The sequence below is a fragment of the Pseudoliparis swirei genome, chromosome 24 (genome assembly GCF_029220125.1).
Source record: "Pseudoliparis swirei isolate HS2019 ecotype Mariana Trench chromosome 24, NWPU_hadal_v1, whole genome shotgun sequence".
In the NCBI taxonomy this organism is placed as follows: Eukaryota; Metazoa; Chordata; class Actinopteri; order Perciformes; family Liparidae; genus Pseudoliparis; species Pseudoliparis swirei.
The window spans coordinates 8,514,842-8,539,136 of record NC_079411.1 but is presented as its reverse complement, the minus strand read 5'-3'; the positions used below and the strand labels follow the sequence as shown (position 1 = coordinate 8,539,136).

General features: G+C 41.7%; 2 protein-coding genes across 3 annotated transcripts in view; one reads left to right on the top strand and one right to left on the bottom strand.

Moving 5' to 3' along the window:
- The first annotated feature begins 1,735 nt into the window (after positions 1 to 1,735).
- Positions 1,736 to 8,026, top strand: LOC130189660 (uncharacterized). Its single transcript, XM_056408574.1, has 7 exons — positions 1,736 to 3,924; positions 4,927 to 5,428; positions 5,531 to 5,602; positions 5,740 to 5,958; positions 6,291 to 6,663; positions 6,803 to 7,382; positions 7,511 to 8,026. The coding sequence occupies exons 3-7, from the start codon at positions 5,591 to 5,593 to the stop codon at positions 7,590 to 7,592; spliced, it is 1,266 nt and encodes a 421-aa protein (XP_056264549.1). The 5' UTR covers positions 1,736 to 3,924; positions 4,927 to 5,428; positions 5,531 to 5,590; the 3' UTR covers positions 7,593 to 8,026.
- A 1,684-nt stretch (positions 8,027 to 9,710) lies between these two features.
- The window catches only part of patl1 (PAT1 homolog 1, processing body mRNA decay factor), a 28,756-nt gene continuing 14,171 nt past the window's right edge, over positions 9,711 to 24,295 (bottom strand). Inside the window, exons 12-20 of one of the 2 annotated variants that reach the window (XM_056408572.1) lie at positions 23,150 to 23,267; positions 22,957 to 23,054; positions 21,682 to 21,741; positions 15,672 to 15,817; positions 15,289 to 15,448; positions 10,735 to 10,860; positions 10,494 to 10,585; positions 10,185 to 10,373; positions 9,711 to 9,993 (exon numbers count right to left, since the gene is read on the bottom strand). In XM_056408572.1, coding sequence (XP_056264547.1) covers positions 10,220 to 10,373; positions 10,494 to 10,585; positions 10,735 to 10,860; positions 15,289 to 15,448; positions 15,672 to 15,817; positions 21,682 to 21,741; positions 22,957 to 23,054; positions 23,150 to 23,267 — 954 coding nt within the window. In that variant the 3' untranslated portion in view covers positions 9,711 to 9,993; positions 10,185 to 10,219. The remainder of the gene's footprint in view (positions 9,994 to 10,184; positions 10,374 to 10,493; positions 10,586 to 10,734; positions 10,861 to 15,288; positions 15,449 to 15,671; positions 15,818 to 21,681; positions 21,742 to 22,956; positions 23,055 to 23,149; positions 23,268 to 24,295) is intronic. The other variant, XM_056408571.1, reaches the window with a different exon arrangement.

Below are 24,295 nucleotides of genomic sequence, written 5' to 3'. Positions count from 1 at the left end.
TCTACATCATAATAGTTTATTTGAGAAATTTCAATCAGGATTTAGAAAACACCACAGCACCGAGACGGCACTGGTGAAAATTACAAATGACCTCTTAATGGCAGCAGATAAAGGACTCCTCTCTGTCCTGGTCTTGTTAGACCTTAGTGCTGCATTCGACACCATTGACCATGACATCCTGTTACAGAGACTGGAGCAGTCGATTGGCATTTCAGGCACGGCACTAATTTGGTTTAAATCATACTTATCAGATCGATCTCAGTTTGTATTTGTAAACGATGACGCCTCGATAACCACCAACGTTAATCACGGAGTTCCACAAGGTTCTGTGCTTGGACCAATTTTATTTACCTTATACATGCTTCCTTTGGGCAATATTATCAGGAAACACTCCATAAACTTTCATTGTTATGCAGATGATACTCAACTATATTTATCGATAAAACCAGAGGAGAGCAACCAACTCGGTAAAATTCAAGCATGTCTTAAAGACATAAAAACATGGATGACCTGCAACTTCTTGATGTTAAACTCAGACAAAACCGAAGTAATTTTAATCGGCCCTGAGCACCTCAGAGATCAATTATCTGGTGATGTGGATTCTGTAGACGGCATTGCCCTGGCATCCAACACCACTGTAAAGAATCTTGGCGTTATCTTTGATCGGGACTTGTCCTTTAACTCCCACGTAAAGCAAATCTCAAGGACTGCATTCTTTCATCTACGTAATATTTCAAAAATCAGGCACATCTTGTCTCAAAAGATGCAGAAAAATTGGTTCACGTTCGTTACTTGAGACTGGATTACTGCAACTCCTTATTATCAGGCTGCTCTAATAAATCTCTTAGGTCCCTCCAGTTGATCCAGAATGCTGCAGCTCGTGTTCTCACTAAAACTAAGAAAAGAGATCACATCACTCCTGCACTAGCTGCTCTGCACTGGCTCCCAGTAAAATCAAGAATCACTTTTAAAATTCTTCTCTTAATCTACAAAGCCTTGATTGGTGATGCACCATCATATCTTAAGGAGCTTGTAGTACCATATTGCCCCACTAGAGAGCTACGCTCACTAAATGCGGGACTACTTGTAGTTCCTAGAGTCTTAAAAAGTAGAATGGGAGCCAGAGCCTTTAGTTATCAAGCTCCTCTTTTATGGAACCAGCTTCCAATTTCAGTCCGGGAGGCAGACACAGTCACCTCGTTTAAGAGTAGACTTAAGACCTTCCTCTTTGACAGAGCTTATAGTTAGGGCTGAATCAGGTTTGCCCTGGTCCAGCCCCTTGATATGCTGCTATAGGCTTATAGCTGCCGGGGGACGTTTTAGGATGCACTGAGTACCTATCTCCTCTTTTTTCTCTCCTTAAGGATGAATTTTCATCTCTCAATCACACGTTACTAACTCTGCTTTCTCCCCGGAGTCCTTTTGACTTCACGTCTCATGGGGTCATCGGACCCTATGAGACGGCATAGATCCTATCTGCCTGATGGATCGTGGAGGTCTCCATCGTGGAATATGCCTACTATGAACTATTCATACACTCTGTCATATTCATTGAATGTATTTTAACTCTAAATCTGTCCTTCTGTACACATGACATCTATTGCATCTGTCCATCCTGGAGAGGGATCCTCCTCTGTTGCTCTCCTGCAGGTTTCTTCCTTTTTCCCCTGAAGGGTTATTTGGGAGTTTTTCCTGGTCCGATGTGAGGTTTTGGGGCAGGGATGTCTATGTGTACAGATTGTAAAGCACTCCGAGACAAATTTGTAATTTGTGAAATTGGGCTATACAAATAAACTGAATTGAATTGAATTGTGACTGACCTCTGTCTGTGAGCTTGTAGTTAGTTCATAAGCACAGACAGACAGTCTGAGGCCGTCTGTGAGCTGCTGTCAGTAATCCAGCTCCTGGTCTTTGATTTGGTGATTTTCTCAACTTCACTGACGAGTTTTTCGGGGCAAATGTGGTATTCATGAAAGTTTTATCATCTGGGACTGGTTCTGAAGTCAGCCCATTGGTGAATACATTCACATCAGCTCTAAAGACATCCTCAGATTTAAATAATTATAATAATAATAAATATGAGAATCACCATTTGTGACTCCTGCATCTGTGCTTTTTCAAATAATAGAATAAATATAATTGCAATCACTTTCAAGTAAACCAGATTATCAGACAAGAAAAAAAGCTCAATGTTGAGCTTTGTTTTGAAGGACAAAAGCAGAAAAGCCGATCTCACGGAGGTAAAACCTGGCAAATCGCCAATAATCTCGACAGTTGCGCATGCGCAGGCGTAACCTGTAAATGCCGTAACGTAAACATTTACACTAAGGTACAGGCATTACAACATTTATTTATTGATGACGTAGTTGTATGTCCTTGTACTTTGAACTTGTGTAATATGTAAAGTTATGAATAAAGGTCTTTCTGCATTTCCCCTGCGCCTCACTTGTGGTACGCTCCCCTCTTTCGGGGAGCACAGCTGACAACACGGCTGTCAGAGAACCCGCTTTCAGGCGTTCATTAAAATCAGGTGGAGATCTTTTCTGACGTCGATCTTCCAGTTAGGAAGAAAACGTTTCAGAAGACACTTCAGAAAATGTTCGAGAACGAGGAACAATGTGTTTCTGATTTTATTTTCATTTTATTTTGGAGATCGACAGGGAACGTCTCCGAGATCGACCGGTCGATCGCGATCGACGGGTTGGCGACCACTGCACTAGATAGTGGAGGCCATTGCCTGTGCATAGGTGGTGAACGTCCATGCTCTGCCATCCAGAGCAGGGGGTTGTTCTACCAACAGCGTTCCCACATCATGGGCGACCCCGAGAGGTATGCCCGTAGGGAATATAGGTGCATATATGTGCAACAGCCTCAGGGGCATCGTTGAGCACATTCACCAGAGACTACAGTGAACGGGAACACCCTCCATGCATTGCAGGTGTTTCTCCGTCCAGATCCTCTGCTTGAGTCATACGAGGTAGTTTCCTTGGGATTCCTCGTGACTCTGTTGATATAAGTCATCCAGTGCTAAGCACCGCCTCTGGCGGTCAGGAAGGATGAAATAGAACGCAAGTTACGTATGTAACTATGGTTCTATGAATCCTGGATGACCGCCAGAGTTCTTGGTCACTCGGAATCTCGTGAGTTCGCGAGAAAATTCCGTAGGACTGATCTCGGGATGACACCGGAATTTATACCCGGTGGGCGGGGTCATCCGAGGTCACAGGTGACTGTCGTTATTAATACTCGACCTGCTATGCGCAAGACGGAAGATATCCAGTGCTAAGCACCGCCTCTGGCGATCAGGAAGGTTTCATAGAACCATAGTTACATACGTAATTTGCGTAATGTCTAGCTGTAAATTGAGTACGCTCTCAGTTTTAGTTCAGGTGAAGATTATATGTCTAACTGAGGTGTCGGCTACTGACACACTCTGGAAGCATAAACACATTTAATCCCCTGTACTTACTGGAGCAGATGCACAAGTGGGGTTATTTTATATTAATATCATAATCAGAGAATATAAATTTGTATTTACTTTCATGAATTTGTACTGAAGCCTTTTTATTTATGTAAATTCTGGCAATGGTAGATAAGATTATAAAAACATTCTGCTGTTTTATTTCATAATACAATGTACAATACAATATTACAACGTGGGCTGCACGGTGGTGTAGTGGCTAGCACTGTCGCCCGGGCACCGGGGATTCTTTAGCTAAACGGCCCTAAACAGCTTCCCATTCATTCTCTATGGCGGTGTCTAAAATCGCCGATGTAATATATCTCTGGCCACTCGCAGCTCAGTGGCGCTGTTTTCAGAGTGAAGCTCCTCCCGCTCCTCCCCCTCCTCCGTCTCATTCAGTCTGCTGTGAGAAGGACCGACTGCACATACGGATCTCTGGAGCTCCACCGTTACGTCAAGCAGTAAGTCGTTCTAACTTATTACAATGAACTAACATGTAATGAAAATTAGTCTTGACAGTCTCTTGTTCGCACTGTAAAGTTGGTTGTGTTTTTTCAGTTTGGTTTCTCCGTGTATGTGACTTTCTTGCGCTGTTGAAACGGGAAGTTAACGCGACATCATTAAATAAATAATGCTGTCGGAATGACCATATCAATACAGTGGATATGACGTTACATGACCATATCAATACTGTGGATATTACGTTACATACACGCTGTGAAGGAACGGTAAACTCTAAACAGGGAGTCACGGAGTCACGGAGTTTCTCTTTTTATTGACTCCCGTCACTTCACTAAACGCGCACTTCTCCTCGGTTAACGTGACTGATGAAGCTTTACTTTAACATATCACGTATATTAACTGCTCCACATGTATTACACTCAACTAATAAAGGTGTAATTATAGATTAAACGACCAGCAGCATATTAAAACATAGTAGTAAGTAATTGTAACTTTTACTTTTATTTATTTTTTAATGCAGGACCACCATGTGGTGGTATTAATATTTATATTTTTACTGAAGTAGAAGTTCTGTATACTTTCTCCACCACTGTTAAAACAGAGAACAGCAGAATGTGATACGGTGTATATATAAAAGTATACTCATAGTCTGATGCAGGTATTTTTGGGATGGTCACAAGGGAATGGAGATCCTTTCTTGATAAGACACTTCACACTTAATTGTTACTTGAGTCACATGACTGTGGGGGGGTGGGGGGGGGTGTTAATTCACCTCCATGTACACAGGAGATGGGTGGGGGGAGTTCACCTCCATGTACTTTTCCACAAGATGTTCAGGGCACAGGAGATGGGGGGTAGCCTGCCTGCCTGCCTGCCACTGACATGTAAATAGTGTGCCTCAACAAAGGACTTAAGGTTCAGAAACTATATTGTTTGGAAACAATGCCTGTCTATAGCGTATTAATATACTTACTAATATACTCTACTCTTTTTCATAACAGGAGAGATGAGCAGACATGTGTTTTACCCTGGGAGAATGGCTGTTTCATTCCTTCCGCTGGCTTCTGGAGAATGACATTTGATACACCATCTACCTCATCAGGAACCAGCAAAGAGAGGAAGCTGCAGGAGTGTTCATGGCAGCGGGGCACAACAAGGACAGCCTCCTGTCCTTTCTCAACTATTCCCTCATGTTTGGAGGAATCCAGTCTCTCCTCAACTATGAGGAACACAAGCCAGTTGTGACAGCAGCAGCATCGGAGGATGACCAGCTGGTGGGTTTTGGGACTCGTGCCTACAGCACCTGGCGAGAGGTCTGGGAGAGCAGGGAGGACGGCTATGCATCCTTCATCCTGAAGAAGAAGAACTGCACTGCAGGCACAAAGATGCATAAGCTACAACTCTACCTGAAGAAGAAGCTGCAGCCACCCACTGTCTCCCCTCTGATGTCACACGCCTCACCTGTGATGTCACACGCCTCACATGCTCCTGCTGAAGCCATTGGTGAGTCTGGTGTCTTGTCAGGGATCTACATGCAAGTCATACAAGCACAAATGCAAGAAGATATTTCTTTCTTTCTTTCTAACTTGTTTGTTTGCATCACAGTGATGGATGAAGATGAAGAGCTGGAGAGGATGATGCTGAGCATCTCTCCTTCAAAGCAACATGTGCAGAGCTGTGAGTATACATGTGCTCTCTTTTATTTCTTTGTTTCCCCTCCCTGAAGATTCACAATCGTTTACAGTTCAGACGATTTGCTATTAATCCTGTATTCTATTCAGCATATTTGATATTGTTTTGTGTGTGTTTTATAGCTGTTTCTGCATCTTCGTCATCCTCCTCATCTGCCAGACGACGAGAAAGAGGTCTTTAACCCAGAGCACCGTGCTGCCGACCGACACAACTGGGACCATGAGTTCCTCTCCCACATGCAGCAGGACTCGTCTGGTGTCGACCGTGTTCTGGTCCTGTTTGTCTTTTGGTGTTCCGCCTGTTGTCCTCGTGACGATGAATGGACTCCGGTCCTGATGAGGGTACGTATCCATCTTTGTTTTCTGATGTGCATGACAAGAAACTGCTGTGCTCCTAACACCTGTTGGCATGTGTTTGCTGTGTGTTTGAAGTCAAGGTGCTTCCCCTGCCTTGGTGACATAGTGATGACTGGCTCCTGAATATTAACCCATTGCAACATGAACACATGTGTATGAATGAAATATACTCTGTACGTAATCATGTTACAAACAGTCTGATTGATTGGATTTGGCTGAACAAAGCAGGTGAAGTAAAGATACTTTCTGCCTTTACTAACAGCAGTTTTTGTGTACTGTCAAAGTATAAATAACAAACAAAGGTTTTTCCGTTGCAGCAGCCGGGCGTTCACCTCCCAGCCGTCTTTGATCCTGCATTGATGGCCCAGCTCAACGCAGCCTCCGAACGGGTGTTGGGACAGATGAAGTATCCAGCACTTCATCTCTCGAGCACCGACACTGGAGAAAAGTTTGGCCTGCAGTACGTTGAGCCTGGTTGCCGCCCAGTTCCTGTGGACTGGGACAAGCACAGGACCAAGTCGGACTCTGCCCCCCCGGCCCTGAATCCACCTCCTCAAAGCAGCGTGCCTACTGTCCAGTCATCCTCACTCTTCATGGCACCACAGAAGCTGTTCCAGTTTCCTCCACGCCCTCCTGTGGATTCTGCTGCTGTCAAACCAGACGTGACTCCCGGGCCTCCGACAGATCCAGGTAACATCAAACACACAGGCATAGTAATGGACCAGACTTTAGTTAGTAGGAACTGAATTTTAATCATATTCATTTTCAGGAGGTTTCCCCTTCTGTAGATCTGAATAACTTATTGTATCCTTTGTCTTTGTCTTCGTAGAAACATGTCGGCCGTCTCTGCCGCTGCTGTCCTCGCCGACTGCTGCTCGCACTGGACCTGTGAAGACAGGGGGGAGAGTGTTTGTGTTGGACCACAAGCGGTGGCCGGCCCCCATGAAGGCAACTATTGACAACCTGCTCAATAAACACCGTGGCATGAAGGACATGCTCAAGCTAGTGCACCAGGACTATGCTGCTCTAGTTCACAACTCTTGCACAGACCCAAACAACATGCTCCACCCAACAACGAAACACCACATCTTACAATACGTTAAACACCTCTGCAAATTACTGAACACCAGCTCGTCTTTAAACACCAGCCCCGAAAAACTGCAAGAGCGGCAGGAACTCTGGCACGCTCTGACAAAGGGCAGCGAGACGACCCGGGTGCCGGTTGTAACAATGCCTGTTGCAGTCGTGAACCCACCTCCACCTAGTCAGACCCTCACTAAAGCCTCTATTGAGCAAATTGTGCAAAATATTATTGAAAAGCAACAACAGCATCAGCAGCAACAACAACAACCAGTGGCTTCAAAGAAGCAGACAAAAACGTGCCTTTCCTGTGGTCAGCCAAAGTCCAGGTATGAGAATGATGGTTACTCCATCCACTTCTTCTACCAGCAGATACTTGTACTGCTCCACTAAAGTTTTTAAAGCTTACGGTGCTGAGGGTCTGACAAACCCAAAATGCCATTTAATGACTTTGCAGGAACACAGTTCTTTCAGCAGGAACTGTCTGCCACAAAGAAAAGGGTGGAGGAGAGAGGCCAGCAGAAGAGGAAGAGAACTGAATCCCAGCACAGAACCCCAGAACACTGGTCCAAGGTGTCGCTTTTGTGGGATGGGACTGAAGCAGGGCCCAAACAGCCCTCACATTCACACCGGGTTCCCGGGGGTAGCAGGGAAGTACGTTTATTGTCCTGCCAAAGTATTTTCCCTGTACAGAGACCAGGGCATGGAGAAGGAGATGACGTGGAGAGAGTTCAAGGCATCTGCCTTCTATGAGACGGGAAAAACAGATGGGCCGTTGACAAGAGCAAATAAGAGAGATGGGCAGTGTTTTGTCATGTATATATCTTTTCTTATTTTAATAATTACATTCTTTTATGATATAAATTATATTTGTTTTACTATTTTTATTGTTTTTATTGTTTGTGTGACCTTGCACTATGGCCTGTGTGTTCAATATTTACTGTCCTTGTTGTGAATAAATATATTTCATGGACTAATGTCTACATGTGTCATTAATATGTGAATCATTTTAGTGAACAGTCAAGACATATTTAATTTAAGTAATTGCAATTCAAATGTTTATGAGAAGAAAACTAATATGTTACATATAGGTTATAAATAAATAAGTCAAGTACTGATATAATCTGTCTGCCACTGGGATAAAGTGACACTCCAAAAATAGCAAAGTAGGGAACACTTTTCTTGATAAACAGCCCAACTGAGTCTCGAACCCGCGTCCAAATGTGGCTTTTCAGGACATTGGACAGCGTAGATAATACTGCAATTTCATTGGCTGTCAGTGAATTCCCACTATCCACGTCTTGCCCCCGCGAGAGGGCCGTGGGTTCAATTCCCGGTCGGGGCGGTCCTTCTGTGTGGAGTTTGCATGTTCTCCCCGTGGCAGCGTGGGTTCTCTCCGGGTTCTCTGGCTTCCTCCCACAGTCCAAAGACATGCAGCTCAGGTTAATTGATGTCTAAATTGCCCATAGGTGTGAATGTGAGAGTGAATGGTTGTATGTCTCTATGTGTGCCCTGAGATGGACTGGCGGCCTGTCCAGGGTGTCCCCTGCCTTCGCCCTATGTCAGCTGGGATCGGCTCCAGCGCCCCCGCGACCCTAATGAGGATGAAGCGGTATTGATGATGGATGGATGTCTGAAAGATCCACGACATAAACGTCTTACGCATTACTACATTCACGGTCGTATTTCCATTTGATGAATAGCTTTTTCAAATAGGTCCATTTAAAAAACAATCAATTTTGAAAAAGTATAAACAACTCAACATGTACTTTTATTAGAAAACATCTGGGTATGCCGACTCTGTGAAACACAAAGTAGTAAGGCCAGCCATGGAATCATTTGATGGATAATCCAGTTAAAGGGGTCACCATGCATAAAACAAGACTTGAGTAAATAAACTCGTCAGTTCTATCAACCACATGGGTTTTCCATGTCATTTGTTGTATGTAGGGGACATCGAATCAGCTTTTGTTTGTCTGAACGCGGTTTCAAAATGATTACAATACAGGACTGTCTCAGAAAATTAGAATATTGTGATAAAGTTCTTTATTTTCTGTAATGCAATTAAAAAAACAAAAATGTCATGCATTCTGGATTCATTACAAATCAACTGAAATATTGCAAGCCTTTTATTCTTTTAATATTGCTGATTATGGTTTACAGCTTAAGAAAACTCTAAAATCCTATCTCATAAAATTTTAATATTTCCTCAGACCAAGTAAAAAAAAGATTTATAACAGCTGAGTGTTTGTCAAGGCTCAGGAAACCCTTGCAGGTGTTTCGAGTTAATTAGACAATTCAAGTGATTTGTTTAATACCCTACTAGTATACTTTTTCATGATATTCTAATATTTAGAGATAGGATATTTGAGTTTTCTTAAGCTGTAAGCCATAATCAGCAATATTAAAAGAATAAAAGGCTTGCAATATTTCAGTTCAATTGTAATGAATCCAGAATGCATGACATTTTTGTTTTTTTAATTGCATTACAGAAAATAAAGAACTTCATCACAATATTCTAATTTTCTGAGACAGTCCTGTATATATATATATAAATAAATAAAATGTCCATTGTGAGTGTGACAATGTTAGAAGTGAATTACTTAATGCATCACACATTTGGTTCTAGCACTGTAAGATTGGACTGAAACACCACAAATAGAAATACTTTTTAATTTGAAGGTTCATCACAGGCATAATCGTAAACAAGATATTTAAAAATGCAGATTTCATTTTAGTCGTCATACTCACACACGCACGCACGCATGCACGCACGCACACGAGAGATACTTCAGTATTAAAATTCAATCCACAAGGGATTCATCTCTAGAGCACATACACACGCACAATGCACACACACACACACACACACACACACCGCACAAAAAGAAAGAACTGCATCTGGTCTGTTGTAACTTCTAACTGGAGAAAGAAGTGATCCTGTGAGGGAAAAGAACAAATTATTAGTAATTATGTTTATATTGATATGTGTGCACATCGTGTTACTGCAACAGTGAAATAATATGTTCATTCAAGCAGCGGTTTTCTCTGACAAGATCTGTATGTGACCAGTAAATAACAAATATCCTAAAAAACCATCAAAATGATTTACAACACACGCTGCAACTTACAAACAAAGCAACATGCCAGTTATTGTTGATGGCACTCACTGTAGCTTGTCCTGTAACAGCTCCAGCCTCTGCCGATCCACGTAGCGTGAGAAAAGGGAGAGCAGGTTTGGAGGTGTGAAGAGGGGAGGAGAGAGGGATGAGTTGGGGACGCTGAGCAACTCCCTCGTCACTGAAAACACCAACTCAGTCCTGGAAGGAAAGGTGATGGTCAGCAGAAGTGTAAGTGTGTGTGTGCATAGTGTGTGTGTGTGCGCACATAGTGTGAAGAAAAGGAAACATGAAAACACCACTGACACTCCAACAGCTTACCATCGATTGTCATCCATGAGTTGACAGTTAGGATCAGAGCTCTGCATCCTCTCTCCTTCACTCAGGATCAGGTACAGCAGTGTCACACCAAACTAGACAGAAACAAACATTGTGTGTATGTTTGGTGCTTTGTTGGCGTTTGCTCCGTGCCTCCCATTTCTCTTGATCATCTTCAGCAGTATTTCTATCATTCTGCTGTGTGTGTGTGTGTGTGTGTGTGTGTGTGTGTGTGTGTGTGTACCTTGTTGTGCAGTACTGTAGCAAGTTGGCCCTCACTGCCCTGAAGCTCCTGTAACAAGTCTGTAAGGGCGGAGCTTGACAATGACTGAATCACTGCGGAAACCGGCTCCACTAACCAGCACAGCACCTGAACGGGAGAGCAGAGACTGAGGATAAAAGCCAGCTGCTGGTAGCAGGAAGTTCTGAGCATTTCAGAGTTTATTCCATTGGGTAGGAGACATGTTTTAGTGATAAAATTAGAAACTGCAAAACAAGACAAACATCAATACCTCTTAACTATAGAACATTGATGTCTTTAAGTATCATTTAATAGATTAAACCTTACAGTGCAGATACAATTCATTTGTCCGATTACATCAGATTGTAACACAGTACCGTTTTTAATCATGTGACACAAGACAAGTACAGGGTTTCCCAGAGTTTTATAATGGCTGCAGGCTGGCTCACCTGACAGTCTCAATTGTATTAATTTACTGTGTGGCTTTTGTTTCGACTGTTTGTTACAATGTCATGATCATGAGAGAGCAGCAGGATTGAGATGGCTTCCCACCTCCATTTTAAAGTAAATATAAAAACCCTGTGACATGAAACCGCAAGCACATTTATAGACTCATGAGGGAAGGAAACATCTTTAATAAACACTAAATCCAAAATGTTAATGTATATCCAAATCGAGATGACATCAATCCTGTATAGATAAAGATTAATCATTTTAAACACGCAATTTCTAAATCACAATATGTTAGATGTTATATAAGCTGAATATAAAAGGGGTCTTAACAGTTGTGTGACTTTCTACATTATAATAGTTTATTTGAGGAGTTTCAGTCAGGATTTAGAAAACACTACAGCACAGAGACAGCACTGGTGAAAATTGCCAATGACCTCCTAATGGCAGCAGATAAAGGATTCATCTCTGTACTGGTCTTGTTAGACCTTAGTGCTGCATTCGACACCATTGACCATGACATCCTGTTACAGAGACTGGAGCAGTCGATTGGCATTTCAGGCATCGCACTAAGTTGGTTTAAATCCTATTTATCAGATCTATCTCAGTTTGTATTTGTAAACGCTGAAGCCTCGATAACCACCAACATTAGTCACGGAGTTCCACAAGGTTCTGTGCTTGGACCAATTTTATTTACCTTATACAGGCTTCCTTTGGGCAATATTATCAGGAAACACTCAATAAACTTTCATTGTTATGCAGATGATACTCAATTATATCTATCGATCAAACCAGAGGAGACCAACCAACTCAGTAAAATTCAAGCATGTCTTAAAGACATAAAAACATGGATGACCTGCAACTTCTTGATGTTAAGACAAAACCGAAGTAATTTTACTCGGCCCTGAGCACCTCAGAGATCAATTACCTGGTGATGTGGTTTCTATAGACGCCATTGCTCTAGCATCCAACACCACTGTAAAGAATCTCGGCGTTATCTTTGATCGGGACTTGTCCTTTAACTCCCACGCAAAGCAAATCTCAAGGACTGCATTATTTCATCTACGTAATGTTAAAAAAATCAGGCACATCTCGTCTCAAAAAGATGCAGAAAAATTTATTCGCGCGTTCGTTACTTCTAGACTGGATTACTGCAACTCCATATTATCAGGCTGCTCTAATAAGTATCTTGGGTCCCTCCAGTTGATCCAGAATGCTGCAGCTCGTGTTCTCACCAACACTGAGAAAAGAGATCACATCACTCCTGCATTAGCTGCTCTGCACTGGCTCCCTGTAAAATCACATTTAAAATTCTTCTCTTAACCTTCAAAGCCTTGATTGGTGATGCGCCATCATATCTTAAGGAGCTTGTAGTACCATATTGCCCCACTAGAGAGCTGCGCTCACTAAATGTGGGGCTACTTGTAGTTTCTAGAGTCTTAAAAAGTAGGATGGGAGCCAGAGCCTTCAGTTATCAAGCTCCTCTTATGGAACCAGCTTTCACCTTCAGTCCGGGAGGCAGACACAGTCACCTCATTTAAGAGTCGACTGAAGACTTTCCTTTGACAGAGCTTATAGTTAGGGCTGAATCAGGTTCACCTGGTCCAGCCCCCTGATATGCTGCTATAGGCTTATAGGCTGCTGGGGGACGTTTAGGATGCACTGAGCACCTCTCTCCTCTTTTCTCCCTCCTTGTGGATGCATTTTCATCTCTCAATCACACATTACTAACTCTGCTTTCTCCCCGGAGTCCTTTTGACTTCACGTCTCGTCATAGATCCTATCTGCCTGATGGATCATCGAGGTCTGGATCGTGGAATATGACTACCACCAACTATGCCATGGCCCTGCTGAGACTCCGCCCACTCCTCCATCTGCCTGATGGATCGTGGAGGTCTCGATCGTGGAATATGCCTACTACCAACTATTCAGACACTGTCATATTCATTGATTGTGCCGTTACTGTGTTTTAATTTGTGTATAATGATTCCTTCTGTAGACATTACATCTATTACACCTGTCCATCCTGGAGAGGGATCCTCCTCTGTTGCTCTCCTGAAGGTTTCTTCCCTTTTTTTCCCCGTGAAGGGTTGTTTAGGAGTTTTTCCTGATCCAATGTGAAGTTTTGGGACAGGGATGTTTATATGTACAGATTGTAAGGCACTCTGAGACAAATTTGTAAGTTGTGAAAATGGGCTATACAAATAAACTGATTTGAACACGTTTTAACTAGTGCTGTGAAAAATAACGCGTTAACTCAGTTAATTCAATTACAGGTTTAACTAGTTTTTTTTTTTTTTACGCATTTAACGCATGCGCAGAATGAGCTTCCAATCAGTCTGTTGTTGGTCGTCGGGACGAAAAAAAAGTCACTTGCAAAATGAGCTTCCAATCCACCACTTCAATCTGAACTCTGTCCGCTCTCATGCAGACGGTCTGTTCATCGGTAATGATCCTTCCGCAGGTTCACCTCCGGAAACCTTGTTACGACTTTTACTTCCTGTAGATCAGGGGTCTCAACACGTCGATCGCGACCCGCCAGTCGATCGCGGCGTCGTGTTGGTAGATCGCATGACATTAAAAAGATTGGCCCGCCCCTGACATGTTCTCTATCGCACGTCTTTGTTCTTTTATTAAACATCTGTTGTTGATCGTATCTCCACAGCAGCATGTCATTTCTGTCTCTTCGCGTTGCATTAACACTTATCGATCTCCGTCTCGCGCGCCACAGAGCTCCGTGCGCGCACATCGGGACCGAGCAAAAAAAAAGTCACTTGTCAATCTGTCCACCTGTCCGTGTCGGTGAGGTTTCAGCTTTGCAGCGGTGTCCCCGCCGTCCCTTTCATCACGGCCCAGTTCATTAAGAAAACCCACACAGTCAGTTTGCCTCAGCAGCTGCTAGAGGAAGACTAGAGGCCTTTAGATTGTATCATGGTGGAGTTAATGGTTGACAAACAAGAGAAAAATGGTCTGTTTAACCCTCCTGTTACCTTTACTAACATATTTTACCCTCGGGGTCAATTTGACCCCAGCAATTAAAACCTCCAGAAAATTATTAGAATTAATATTGCTTCCCAAGTTTAAGTGTGAGGTACTATATGTTTGTTTGTTGACTACCTAAATAGCCCTTTAAATAAATAAAAAAGTTGATATTTCTTATATGTTTGACACAGTGAAAAACAGTCTGGGGTCAAATTGACCCCAAAGAACACCGACATTAAACATTGAATGGGGTCAAATTGACCCGAAAGGTAACAGGAGGGTTAAACATTCTGTTTAGGATGAAGATGTATTAATGTTCCATATGGAAGAAAACTGCTAAATAACTGCTGAGTTGCAGCACCATTGTATAGAAGAATGTATAAATGTATATATCCGTCTTGTCATAAATCTCTATGTTCTCACAAAATATACCGAGAATATCGGTAATATGTGATTAATCATGATTAATCCACAAAAACCTGTGATTAACTCGATTAAAAATGTTAATCGTTTCACAGCCCTAGTTTTAACAAGTGAAAGTGTGTGTAACCTGGTGACAAATGTCACAGCTGGAGCCAATTAAAAACAAAAACAAACTCAAGGCAATTTTAAGTCAACTGATTAAGGATCTCAACAGAAGGCCTGCCTTTTTTAATTGGAAGTTTGATTACGATAAAATGTTTCTATCTGTTGGACCAAAAAAACAGTTCTGGAGATTTTTTTTGAAAAGATCATTAGAAATTAAATCCCAATACTGTTCAGAAATGTAAGTTAGACAATTGTGGGATACATGAGCCAGTCTTTGCTCAGTGCAGTTTATGAGAAAATAAACGAAAGTAACATTTTAAGAAATGTATTTACAAATTACTGGATATGCAGCAAATACCAATCAGTAACACATATCGCCAACACATCAGTAACAGTCTAGTGAAAAAAAATTCTAAGTTTGAAATATTCAATGCAGTTTACATCATGCATTTATGTATTTTACTGACAGACACTGCTGTGAATGCCTACATCTCCTACATAGTGAGAATAAATAAAGAGATGTCAGAAAACAGATAAGCAAATAGCCTCTGTTAGGAACTGGTGTTTTCCCTGGAACTGTCTGGATTTGTGTGTTACCTGGTCTTGCTTGTCCTTCTTGGCCAGGGCAGGAAGGTTGCGGGAAATCGCCATGACAATGGCGGTGGCCTGGGGTGAGGGAAGGAAGGCGAGGAGCCTGGAGATGAGCCGCTTGCCCTTCCTCACTGACATGATCATCACACACTGCTCATCACTCACTCTAATGAAGAGCAAGAGAAAAATAATTAGTCTGAAGATCTGCATTTTTAGCCATTTTAATTATGTCATAATAATAATAACGATTCATACAGCGCCTTTAAAAACAATACACTTCTCCTAAATGCGGTTTTGTACGAAGTTGCAAGATGTACTGAATAAGAATAAGGATGCTCATGTAGTTAAGGCATTCCTATTTATCCCTTTTATCGATCCCTCCCTCTAACCTGTCATCCCACTCCTTCTCCCGGAGGGTGTTACACAGCTGCATTGTGTTGGATTTATGCTGTTCCAGAAGAGCCTCCCTGTCTTCTTCTGGCGCCTGGATAAAACGTTTCTCAAAGTCTTGAACCTCCAACAGCATACTATACATCTGGTGGACAGAAGGAACACAAAGAGTGACACAAATGGATTTAGGATCAAGTGGCTCATTACAGAAAACCCCCTGCTATCTGGCTCCCTGATAAACACATAGCTTTTGAGACTCAAATGCACATGATTCCCGGTCAGGCCGCACGTTTTGATGTATTTTGTAAGTATATGTGAGCAACGCTGTGGCCGGTACGCTTAACCAAAGTTTTTGATTAATAAGAAGAAGCCCGCAGGGCAATAGTCAGTGCGCTTGCAGCAGCAAGGCTCTATGAGCCTGCTGCTTTGCAAGCTACACCGAATAACATTAATATTAAGTATTGAAAAAGTCACAATAAAATAGAGCAGACCATATTAGATTTTAAAATTCTCTAATAAATGAAAATTTAAATACATGAAAAGTGTATATAAAGAAAATGCGGTGAAAGGTTTATTGATGTTGTTCAATTTCAGGGAGATCTGGCTAGAGCAGTCCAACTATTTTTCTTGTAAGCTTTAATAAACTTATTCCATTTCTTCCGTACCTTTTTTGTCCCTCTTCTAGTCCTTCATATATTCAGCTATTTAAACCATTCACATATTTTAAAAAATGCAGCTTATTCAGGAATAGAGGGGAAAGACTTTACATATTACAAATGTTTCAAATTGTTGTATCTTTAAATACTTATGTTATTTTAAATTCATCAGATCCTATGGATAAAAACTTCAACTTTAAAAAGCTTACAGTATCTTCAGTAAATTCAGCTATTTAATTGTTTTAATGTTCACATAGCCTTCACCTATTACTGTATATTTTCAAATATTTGTTATCTTTTCAAATGCTAAATTTGTTAATGTAATAAATAATGAATGGAATCCAATGGTGGAAATCTTCAAATCCGCTTAAACTTGTTCAACTTTAAAACCTTACAATATCGGCATACATTCAGCTAAAGACACATTTCCACGTTTAAAATGTTGACAGAATTGTTAGCTATAACTTTATAATTCAGCTTCTTTTCATAGCTCCTAGTTATTTAACTGTTCCCGTTTTAGCTTTGTGTTTTTCCGCTCCTCCTGGAGTTTTCAATGTGTGTGTGTGGGGAAGTCTAGAGCTGTGACATCATCGCTAGAGAAGAGAGATGCATTAGGATCAAGCGGATTTTTTTTTTGTATATCGTCACTACAGCCGGAATTCTTACTCTTTAGGCATTATTTTCTGGTAAAGTAGTAGGAAATCTTGTGCTCGTCGTAGACATGTGACAATGGAATCTAACAGTTTCCCAGATTTTCTAGAGAACCCTTAACGAGGGGAGAAGTCCACCTTTGAAAGATCATCTCCATTGAAAATCTGACAATTTCAACTTTTTTAAAGCAAACAGGAAAACTTTCTGAACTGCGATTAAACTCTCATTTCTATACCTAAAAGATATTTAAGGACATGTAAACGTTCACAAAAGCCTTGAGCATTTCCTAATGTAGACACCTTTAGGATCAGTTATGTTTCTCTGTCAAATCCAAAGGTTTCGACAGGTTGCTTTCGTCAGATTCAGAGCTGTCTGCCTCTCAGTTACACAGGTGTTTCACGTAAGGCTAATCAGTGGCAGATCTCACACACAGAGGAAAACAAGCTTCAGAGTTGCTCAGGTCACATTTAAGCCACAAACTCAACAAACATATCGGCGCGTTAGGCTGAAGCTTTCCTCTATTGATTAGACTATTTTGGTGATTTGATCATGTTTTCTTGACAGGGTTAACAAATGTAGAAAATCCACTCAGTGACCGTGTTTACATGCATTCGAATAACTGGCTTAGTCGGACTGAAATCGAATTATCCGTTTCATGTAAACACCTTTGTTCGACTATGTGCGGTCCGACTACGATCCGATTAACACCCCTGGATAACTCGATCCGATCCGGTTGATAATTCGACTATCGCGGCATGTAACGGTGAATTGGATTAGGAACTGGACTTTGCGTCTTTGCGCATGCTTGAGATCCCGCCGCCCTCCTCCCCCCTCCCTCCCATGTCGTGACCCGGAAGTCGAAAGAGACGATAAGTTGTCACAGCCGGGAGCCTGGCCGGCAGAAAACAAACAAACAACGCTATGGAGAACACAAGAGCCACCACACATTTCTGGACCGAAGAGCAGACAGAATTTATGCTTAATGTATTGAAGGAGTTGAACATACTAAAGTTCATGGTTCTTTCTCGAAATGTTGATGTTGTTGTTGGTTGTTGTTGGTAGTGGTGAAGAGGTCAAGCGGAAATGGCTGTATCACCACGAGTTGTAATGAAAACAGCGCCACCTATCGTATCGGATATGACATGCTTTCGGCCAATGATTCGAATTACTCACTGCCATGTATATTGGGATAATAGCAGATGACCCAAAAGATAGCATAGTCCGACTAAAGCAAGATTCGAATTATACCATCAAGTAAACGCACTGAGTGTTTAGATCTCGTCCATCCTTCACCCTGGTTTTTCCCTCTCTTTTTCTATTTAGGCGGCAGGAGGGGAGGGGGAGGTCCTGCAGTGAGGGTTGGGGTGAGGTTCGATCCTCCCATTAGTTTCCCCATCAGTTTCAAGTGTCAAGAGCAAGTGCACTCTAGTTTGCTTTTGCTTCTCACCCGCAGCCCCTGCAGCCCTAATAATAATATGGTAGGATGCAGAAGAGAAATAACCTGGGGGGATTAATAAAAGTGTATATTCTATATATATTCTATTCTATCTTTCTCCTTCTGACTCAATTTCTTTCCCTCTCTTGTTCTCATGTCTGACTTCCCCCCCCCCCCCCCCTCTCTCTCATTTCTTGGATTGTGATTCATATCTTTGAATATTTAGAAGATACAGTTTTGCTGATCTTTTCCAGTTTTACATTTTGATATGTATAGATGTTTAAAGGACCCATATTATGCCCATTTTTCCACAAGTTGATATGGTTCCTTGGGGTCTTAATGAAATGTTTGTAACATATTTTGGTCAAAATACCACAAGAATCATTTCAAACAGCACCCTTTTTACCCTGTCAAAAACACCTCCCCACAGATTAACCTGTTTTGAGTGCCTGTTCCTTTAAATGCTAATGAGCCAGCTCCCCCCTCTCCCCTCCTCCATGAGATGCGCTCGCCTAGCTGCTGCCTGCCCAGCTAGCCATTACCTTTGTAGAAATATGGCTACTGCAGATGAAGATAGCGTCGTGCAACCATATCGTTTTGAACCAGTCAGACCCTGAACAAGAAGAGGCTCCCGAACAAGTTCGAGAAGTTAGGGCTCAACAGGATGTTTCTGAATGTCACTTCTACATTTTTTTTTTTTTGTACATTGGCTAAGGTCTCAGTCTTGTTTGCGGTTTTGAGAGCATAGTGGTGCTAGAGATTAGAGTATGTGAATAGTTTGTGCATGTATGAGTATGTAGCAAATACAGTGTGTTTATGTAAGTTACTGTTTGTGAAAGTGTTTGTCTAAATGCAAGTAACGGGAACGCCATTAAGATATAAATGCTACATGGGTAAAGTTCCATCCGTAAACTAAAGTGTTATCTGACAACAGTAAGTGACCAAGCAGGGGCAACGTTTTTACCTCCATTAATTAGCATTTAAACCTTGTTTATTTATTAAATCGTTGTATTTGATGACTTATTTGATGACTCATGTCTGTAATATGAACACAACTTTCAAATAAACTTTACCTGCAAAGTTGTGGTGGGGGGCGGTCCAAGGCCATGTAGCCAGACTCCCTACATGGGCGTGCTTCAAAAACTACGTAGACGTTGGTGGTGATCCCTTTGGACGCACTCAAGCATATCGTTTCTGATAGAGGAACCACAACAAGCCGCGTGAGGTTTTTTTTCTCCAGCGTTTTTGTGTTGGGAGACATGCCAGATACCCAAATTAACGTATAGAAGCACTAAAAAAAGTGGAATTTTCATAATATGTCCCCTTTAAGCTAATTTCAGGCTATTTCAGCTGTTGGCAACTATTTAAACCTATGTTCAGTTAATCATTTCATAGCTATTTCCAGACATTTTCAGCTATTTAGTTTTTATATTTCAGCCTCAAGCTTTTAGATGTTAGCATTCCAACGCATTTTCAGCAGGAAATGCATTTTCTAGTTATAAAGTTTAATAGCAGTGGGCAGGAATATTCTCCTGTATCTGTCCTTGTGACAGCAGAGCTGAAGCAGTCTGTTGTGCTCTGCTGTCCCTGCAGTAGGTGGTGAAGAGGGTGGTCCAGGTTATCCAATAATTTCTACAGTGAATGCTAATGACAAGTTGGAATAAAACAATCTTTTACTTGCATGTTTGATGGTTTACCAACTGCACAGCGATTAAAATGATTTGTGACTGACAAAATTAGGGCTGGGCAACGATTACAATTTGTAATCGCGATTAATCGCATGATTTCCCTGATTAATCGCATTTGTTTACGCAAAATGCAATAATTAATTAAAAAGTAGTGTATAGCGCACTTCTATTTTAAATGTTGCTGAGATTAAACATCTCTCTTGTTCTGCCTGTTTTGTGATATACATGCCTAAAAGGTGCCTAATATTTCTAGACTGAAATAATATCGGCATTATAATTATTATTACTATGAGGATTTTTTTAGTTGCCTATTTTGTGGAGCCCCCTCAGGACTTGGTGCCCGACGCACAGCGCGTAGTGCGCTATGGGAGCGGCAGCGCTGGTAGTAGTTTATAGCATGCCGCACAAACAACAATGAACTCGTGGAGGCGGCAAGGTGCTCAGTGTTGCCAGATTGGAGATGGTGAAGTATCGTACCAAAGGCTCAACATGGTTGAATTTGGAGGATAATTATCGTGTATCTGGCAACCCTGAGATCGGTCGACCAATGACTGTTCTCTATTCTGTCAGAGCTCACGCAATAAGGTGGAATGTAAGGGAGATACCATTTCCAAAACTTGTAAGGGGTAAATACTAGTTTATGAAAATCCAGAGAAACACAAATATCCGACGAAGCAAAATCCCGACGTTTTTGGAATCCCTGCCGGACGCATTTTGTAGGTCTCAAAAGCAGGACATGTCCGGGGAAAACAGGATGTCTGGTCACCCTAACTAACCGGCCTGCAGTCTGTAGCTATCCACTTCGCTGTAGCATTGGTTAGCTTCTCTTGCCTTGGTTTATCTCCTCCCTGCAGCGTGGTCTGCCGAAGCCTCGCTCCATACGGTTGTATGATTTGCTGGCATCAACGGTGTGTTTAGCATTTAAATGATATTTAAGACTGGAAGTACTCCGGTGATAAGACAATTCATCTTGGCAGTGGTTACATATGACTTTGTTTCTGTCGACTCCGCCGTCTTTATGAACTTTAAATTGAAAATGGCCATTTAAAATCTCCGTACTCTTCTCCATATTTGTTAAACCGCGAATGACTTTCTTTTCCGGTTCCGCAGCAATCAGTAGCAGACTTTTACAAAATAAAAGCCTGTGAGCAACACACTTTTACAATAATAAAATAAATAATTAAACCTGCGTTAACGCGCGATAAAATAATTGTCGGCGTTAATTAATTGATGCGTTAACGCAAGATTAACGCGTTAACGTGCCCACCCCTAGACAAAATATAATTTAAAAAAAAGATGTCTGAATCCTTGGAGACCAGCTGTATAATCAAACAAAGGGATCTGTATCCGTCATCATCAATGATGGGTACTTCCCTTTTTCTTTAGTGCTGATCCGATCTGTGACACGATCTGAACCGCGAGTTTATTATCCTTTGCACCACTACTATTAATGGGTATAGTTTGACTGCCAGGACATTTAAATCAATGACAAAGTTTAAATGGTTTCTGTAAAGAGGCCCCAGCAGTGTTTCCTGCCATTTGAACATGAGCTCAACATGTACAGCCGTCCGCGTCCTACCTTCTCCACAGTGTAGAGGATTTGTCGCCTCTTGTTCCAAACCTGTTTCTCTCTTTTCTCCTGGAGACAGACAAACAGACAAGACTTAGAATTTAAGTGTAAATGTTTTAATGCAGCAACAAATTGCTCAAAACGGAATCAACATTCCAGCCTACAATGTTTATAAACAAAGTATTGAACAGATTGGCACCATTGGCACTAATAACCAATCAAGTTGTTTGAGTAGGTATTGGTCCAAAGAAAGACTGCACACACCAACAGGCACACAGGCATACTTTAAAAATCAAGATCTACTGGATCATAAGTCAGTAAATGTAGTCAACACACATCTCTCACTCGTTCCCTTGGTTTTGTTGTCTCTCACTTCCCAATAGTAGTGCAGAACAAAATAACAATTGATTAGAAATGGAAATTCAGTTTTGTGACGGTCGTCTTCCTCAAAGCTGCAAACCATGACTTCAGATGTAGGGCTGATTACGCCACTAGACAGCTACTCGTTAATTGATTCCATAACAACATGTCAGCAGTAGTAGAAGTATAATATGTTGAATTGAACTGCATAAAAGCTGATAGTATAGTAGATATATATATATATATATAATATAGTACAAGATCTGCAATGTGTGTAATCAGTTGTCCATGTTGAATTAACCACTGGGAGTCAATCAATAATGAAGGCAGGGTCAAGTGATAGGGGCATGAGGAATTAGGGAAGGACACGTTGTGACTGCTAAGACCCAATCAAGTAGCAAACGTTAGTGTCTACCTCATCGTCTCCAAGCGTACACATTTACACCCGCCCACACTACGAGGTAACCACGGAGTTTTCAAACGTATCGGTCCACACAAGTTTTTTTAATTTATCGTCTTCAGTGCCCTAAAACTCTAGCAGAGTGTGGACACTCAGTGTAAAACGTAGTGACAGATCAGTGTTTTGTGCAGCAGGGGTTTTTCACAACCTTTGAAACTCGTTACGGTGCCACCTCCTCATCAGGAGTAACTAACACACACAGTAGGCACAGCTATGGGAGCAATTTGGGGTTAAGTGTCTTGCCCAAAGACACCTCGACATCGACAAGCAGCGCAATGGTTTATGGCTACAACTAAGCACTTCTTTAAGCCGCTTCACAGTAACAAACACTGAATTCGTTCTACACTGTACCTCTACCGTGTCGTACAGGGAACTGCAAATTCAGTAAATATTGCTCTGGAGTCAATATCTTCCTAAAAGAGAACATTGTGTTAAAAAAGAAACAATGAAACATGCAAACAGACCTCGTCATCTGTGCGGGTTGTCACAACAGCATCAATCATCTTGCGAGGGTTGTTGACGCTGGAGACAGTCAGCTTACCCAGTGAGCCTGCAAACTGAACTGTTGACAAACAAATAAGCATTCATTTAAGGTCTCCAGTATCATGCGTGTGATCATGTGCCGATAATACTCTGGTGTACTCTGATGTCATTTACCTGGTCTGTAAGTGTGTTCAACCTTGGCGACCTGTGGAGTGATCAGTTTGGTGGTGTGTTCCTTCTTGCTGCTGTCTCTCTCCCTTTCCTGACGTCTCTCCATCTTTTCATAGTAGTTCTACATGTGCAACACATAAATCACAAGTTTCAGTGATCCTGAACTAATTTTGCCTGACCAGAGTAAATTATATCTGCACGGTGTGAATATTCTCAATAATAGATTAAAGATTTTGACTATTATAGACTACTGTATTTCAATTCCAAGATGTAGGATGACAATAAATCAAATCCTCACACCTGAGACTACATCAATATTGAGCCATCTAAGCAGACAGGAAAACAAAATAAATAATTGAAGGATATTTGGTGGAATGCATCACCATGCAACACTGTGGGAAGTGGAAACACTTTGAGAAATACAAATATATTTTTTTACAAAGGCTGCTGCCTAAATTATTATGATGGCAATTTGCATATACTCCAGAATGTTGTGAAGAGTTATCTGATGAATTGCAATTAATTTCAAAGTCCCTCTGAGCCATGAAAATGAACTTAATTAGGGTGACCAGATTTGAGTTTGTGAAAAAGAGGACGCTTCGTCTCGGGGGGGGGGGGGGGGGGGCTGAGCGATTAAACATCTCTCTTGTTCTGTCTGTTTTGTGATATACATGCCTAAAAGGTGCCTAATATTTCTAGACTGAAATAATATCGGCATTATAATTATTATTACTATGAGGATTTTTTTGTTGCCTATTTTGTGGTGCCCCCTCAGGACTTGGTGCCCTACGCACAGCACGTCGTGCTCGTTATGGGAGCGGCGGTACTGGTAGTAGTTTATAGCATGCCCACAAACAACAATGTACTAGTGGAGGCGGCAAGGTGCTCAGTGTTGCCAGATTGGAAATGGTGAAGTATCGTACCAAAGGCTCAAAATGGTTGTATTTGGAGGATAATTATCGTGGATCTGGCAACCCTGAGATCGGTCGACCAATGACTGTTCTCTATACCGTCAGAGCTCGCGCAAGAAGGTGGAACGTAAGGGAGATACCATTTCCAAAACTTGTAAGGGGTAAATACTAGTTTGTGAAAACCCAGAGAAACACAAATATCCAACTAAGCAAAATCCAGGACGTTTTTGGAATCCCT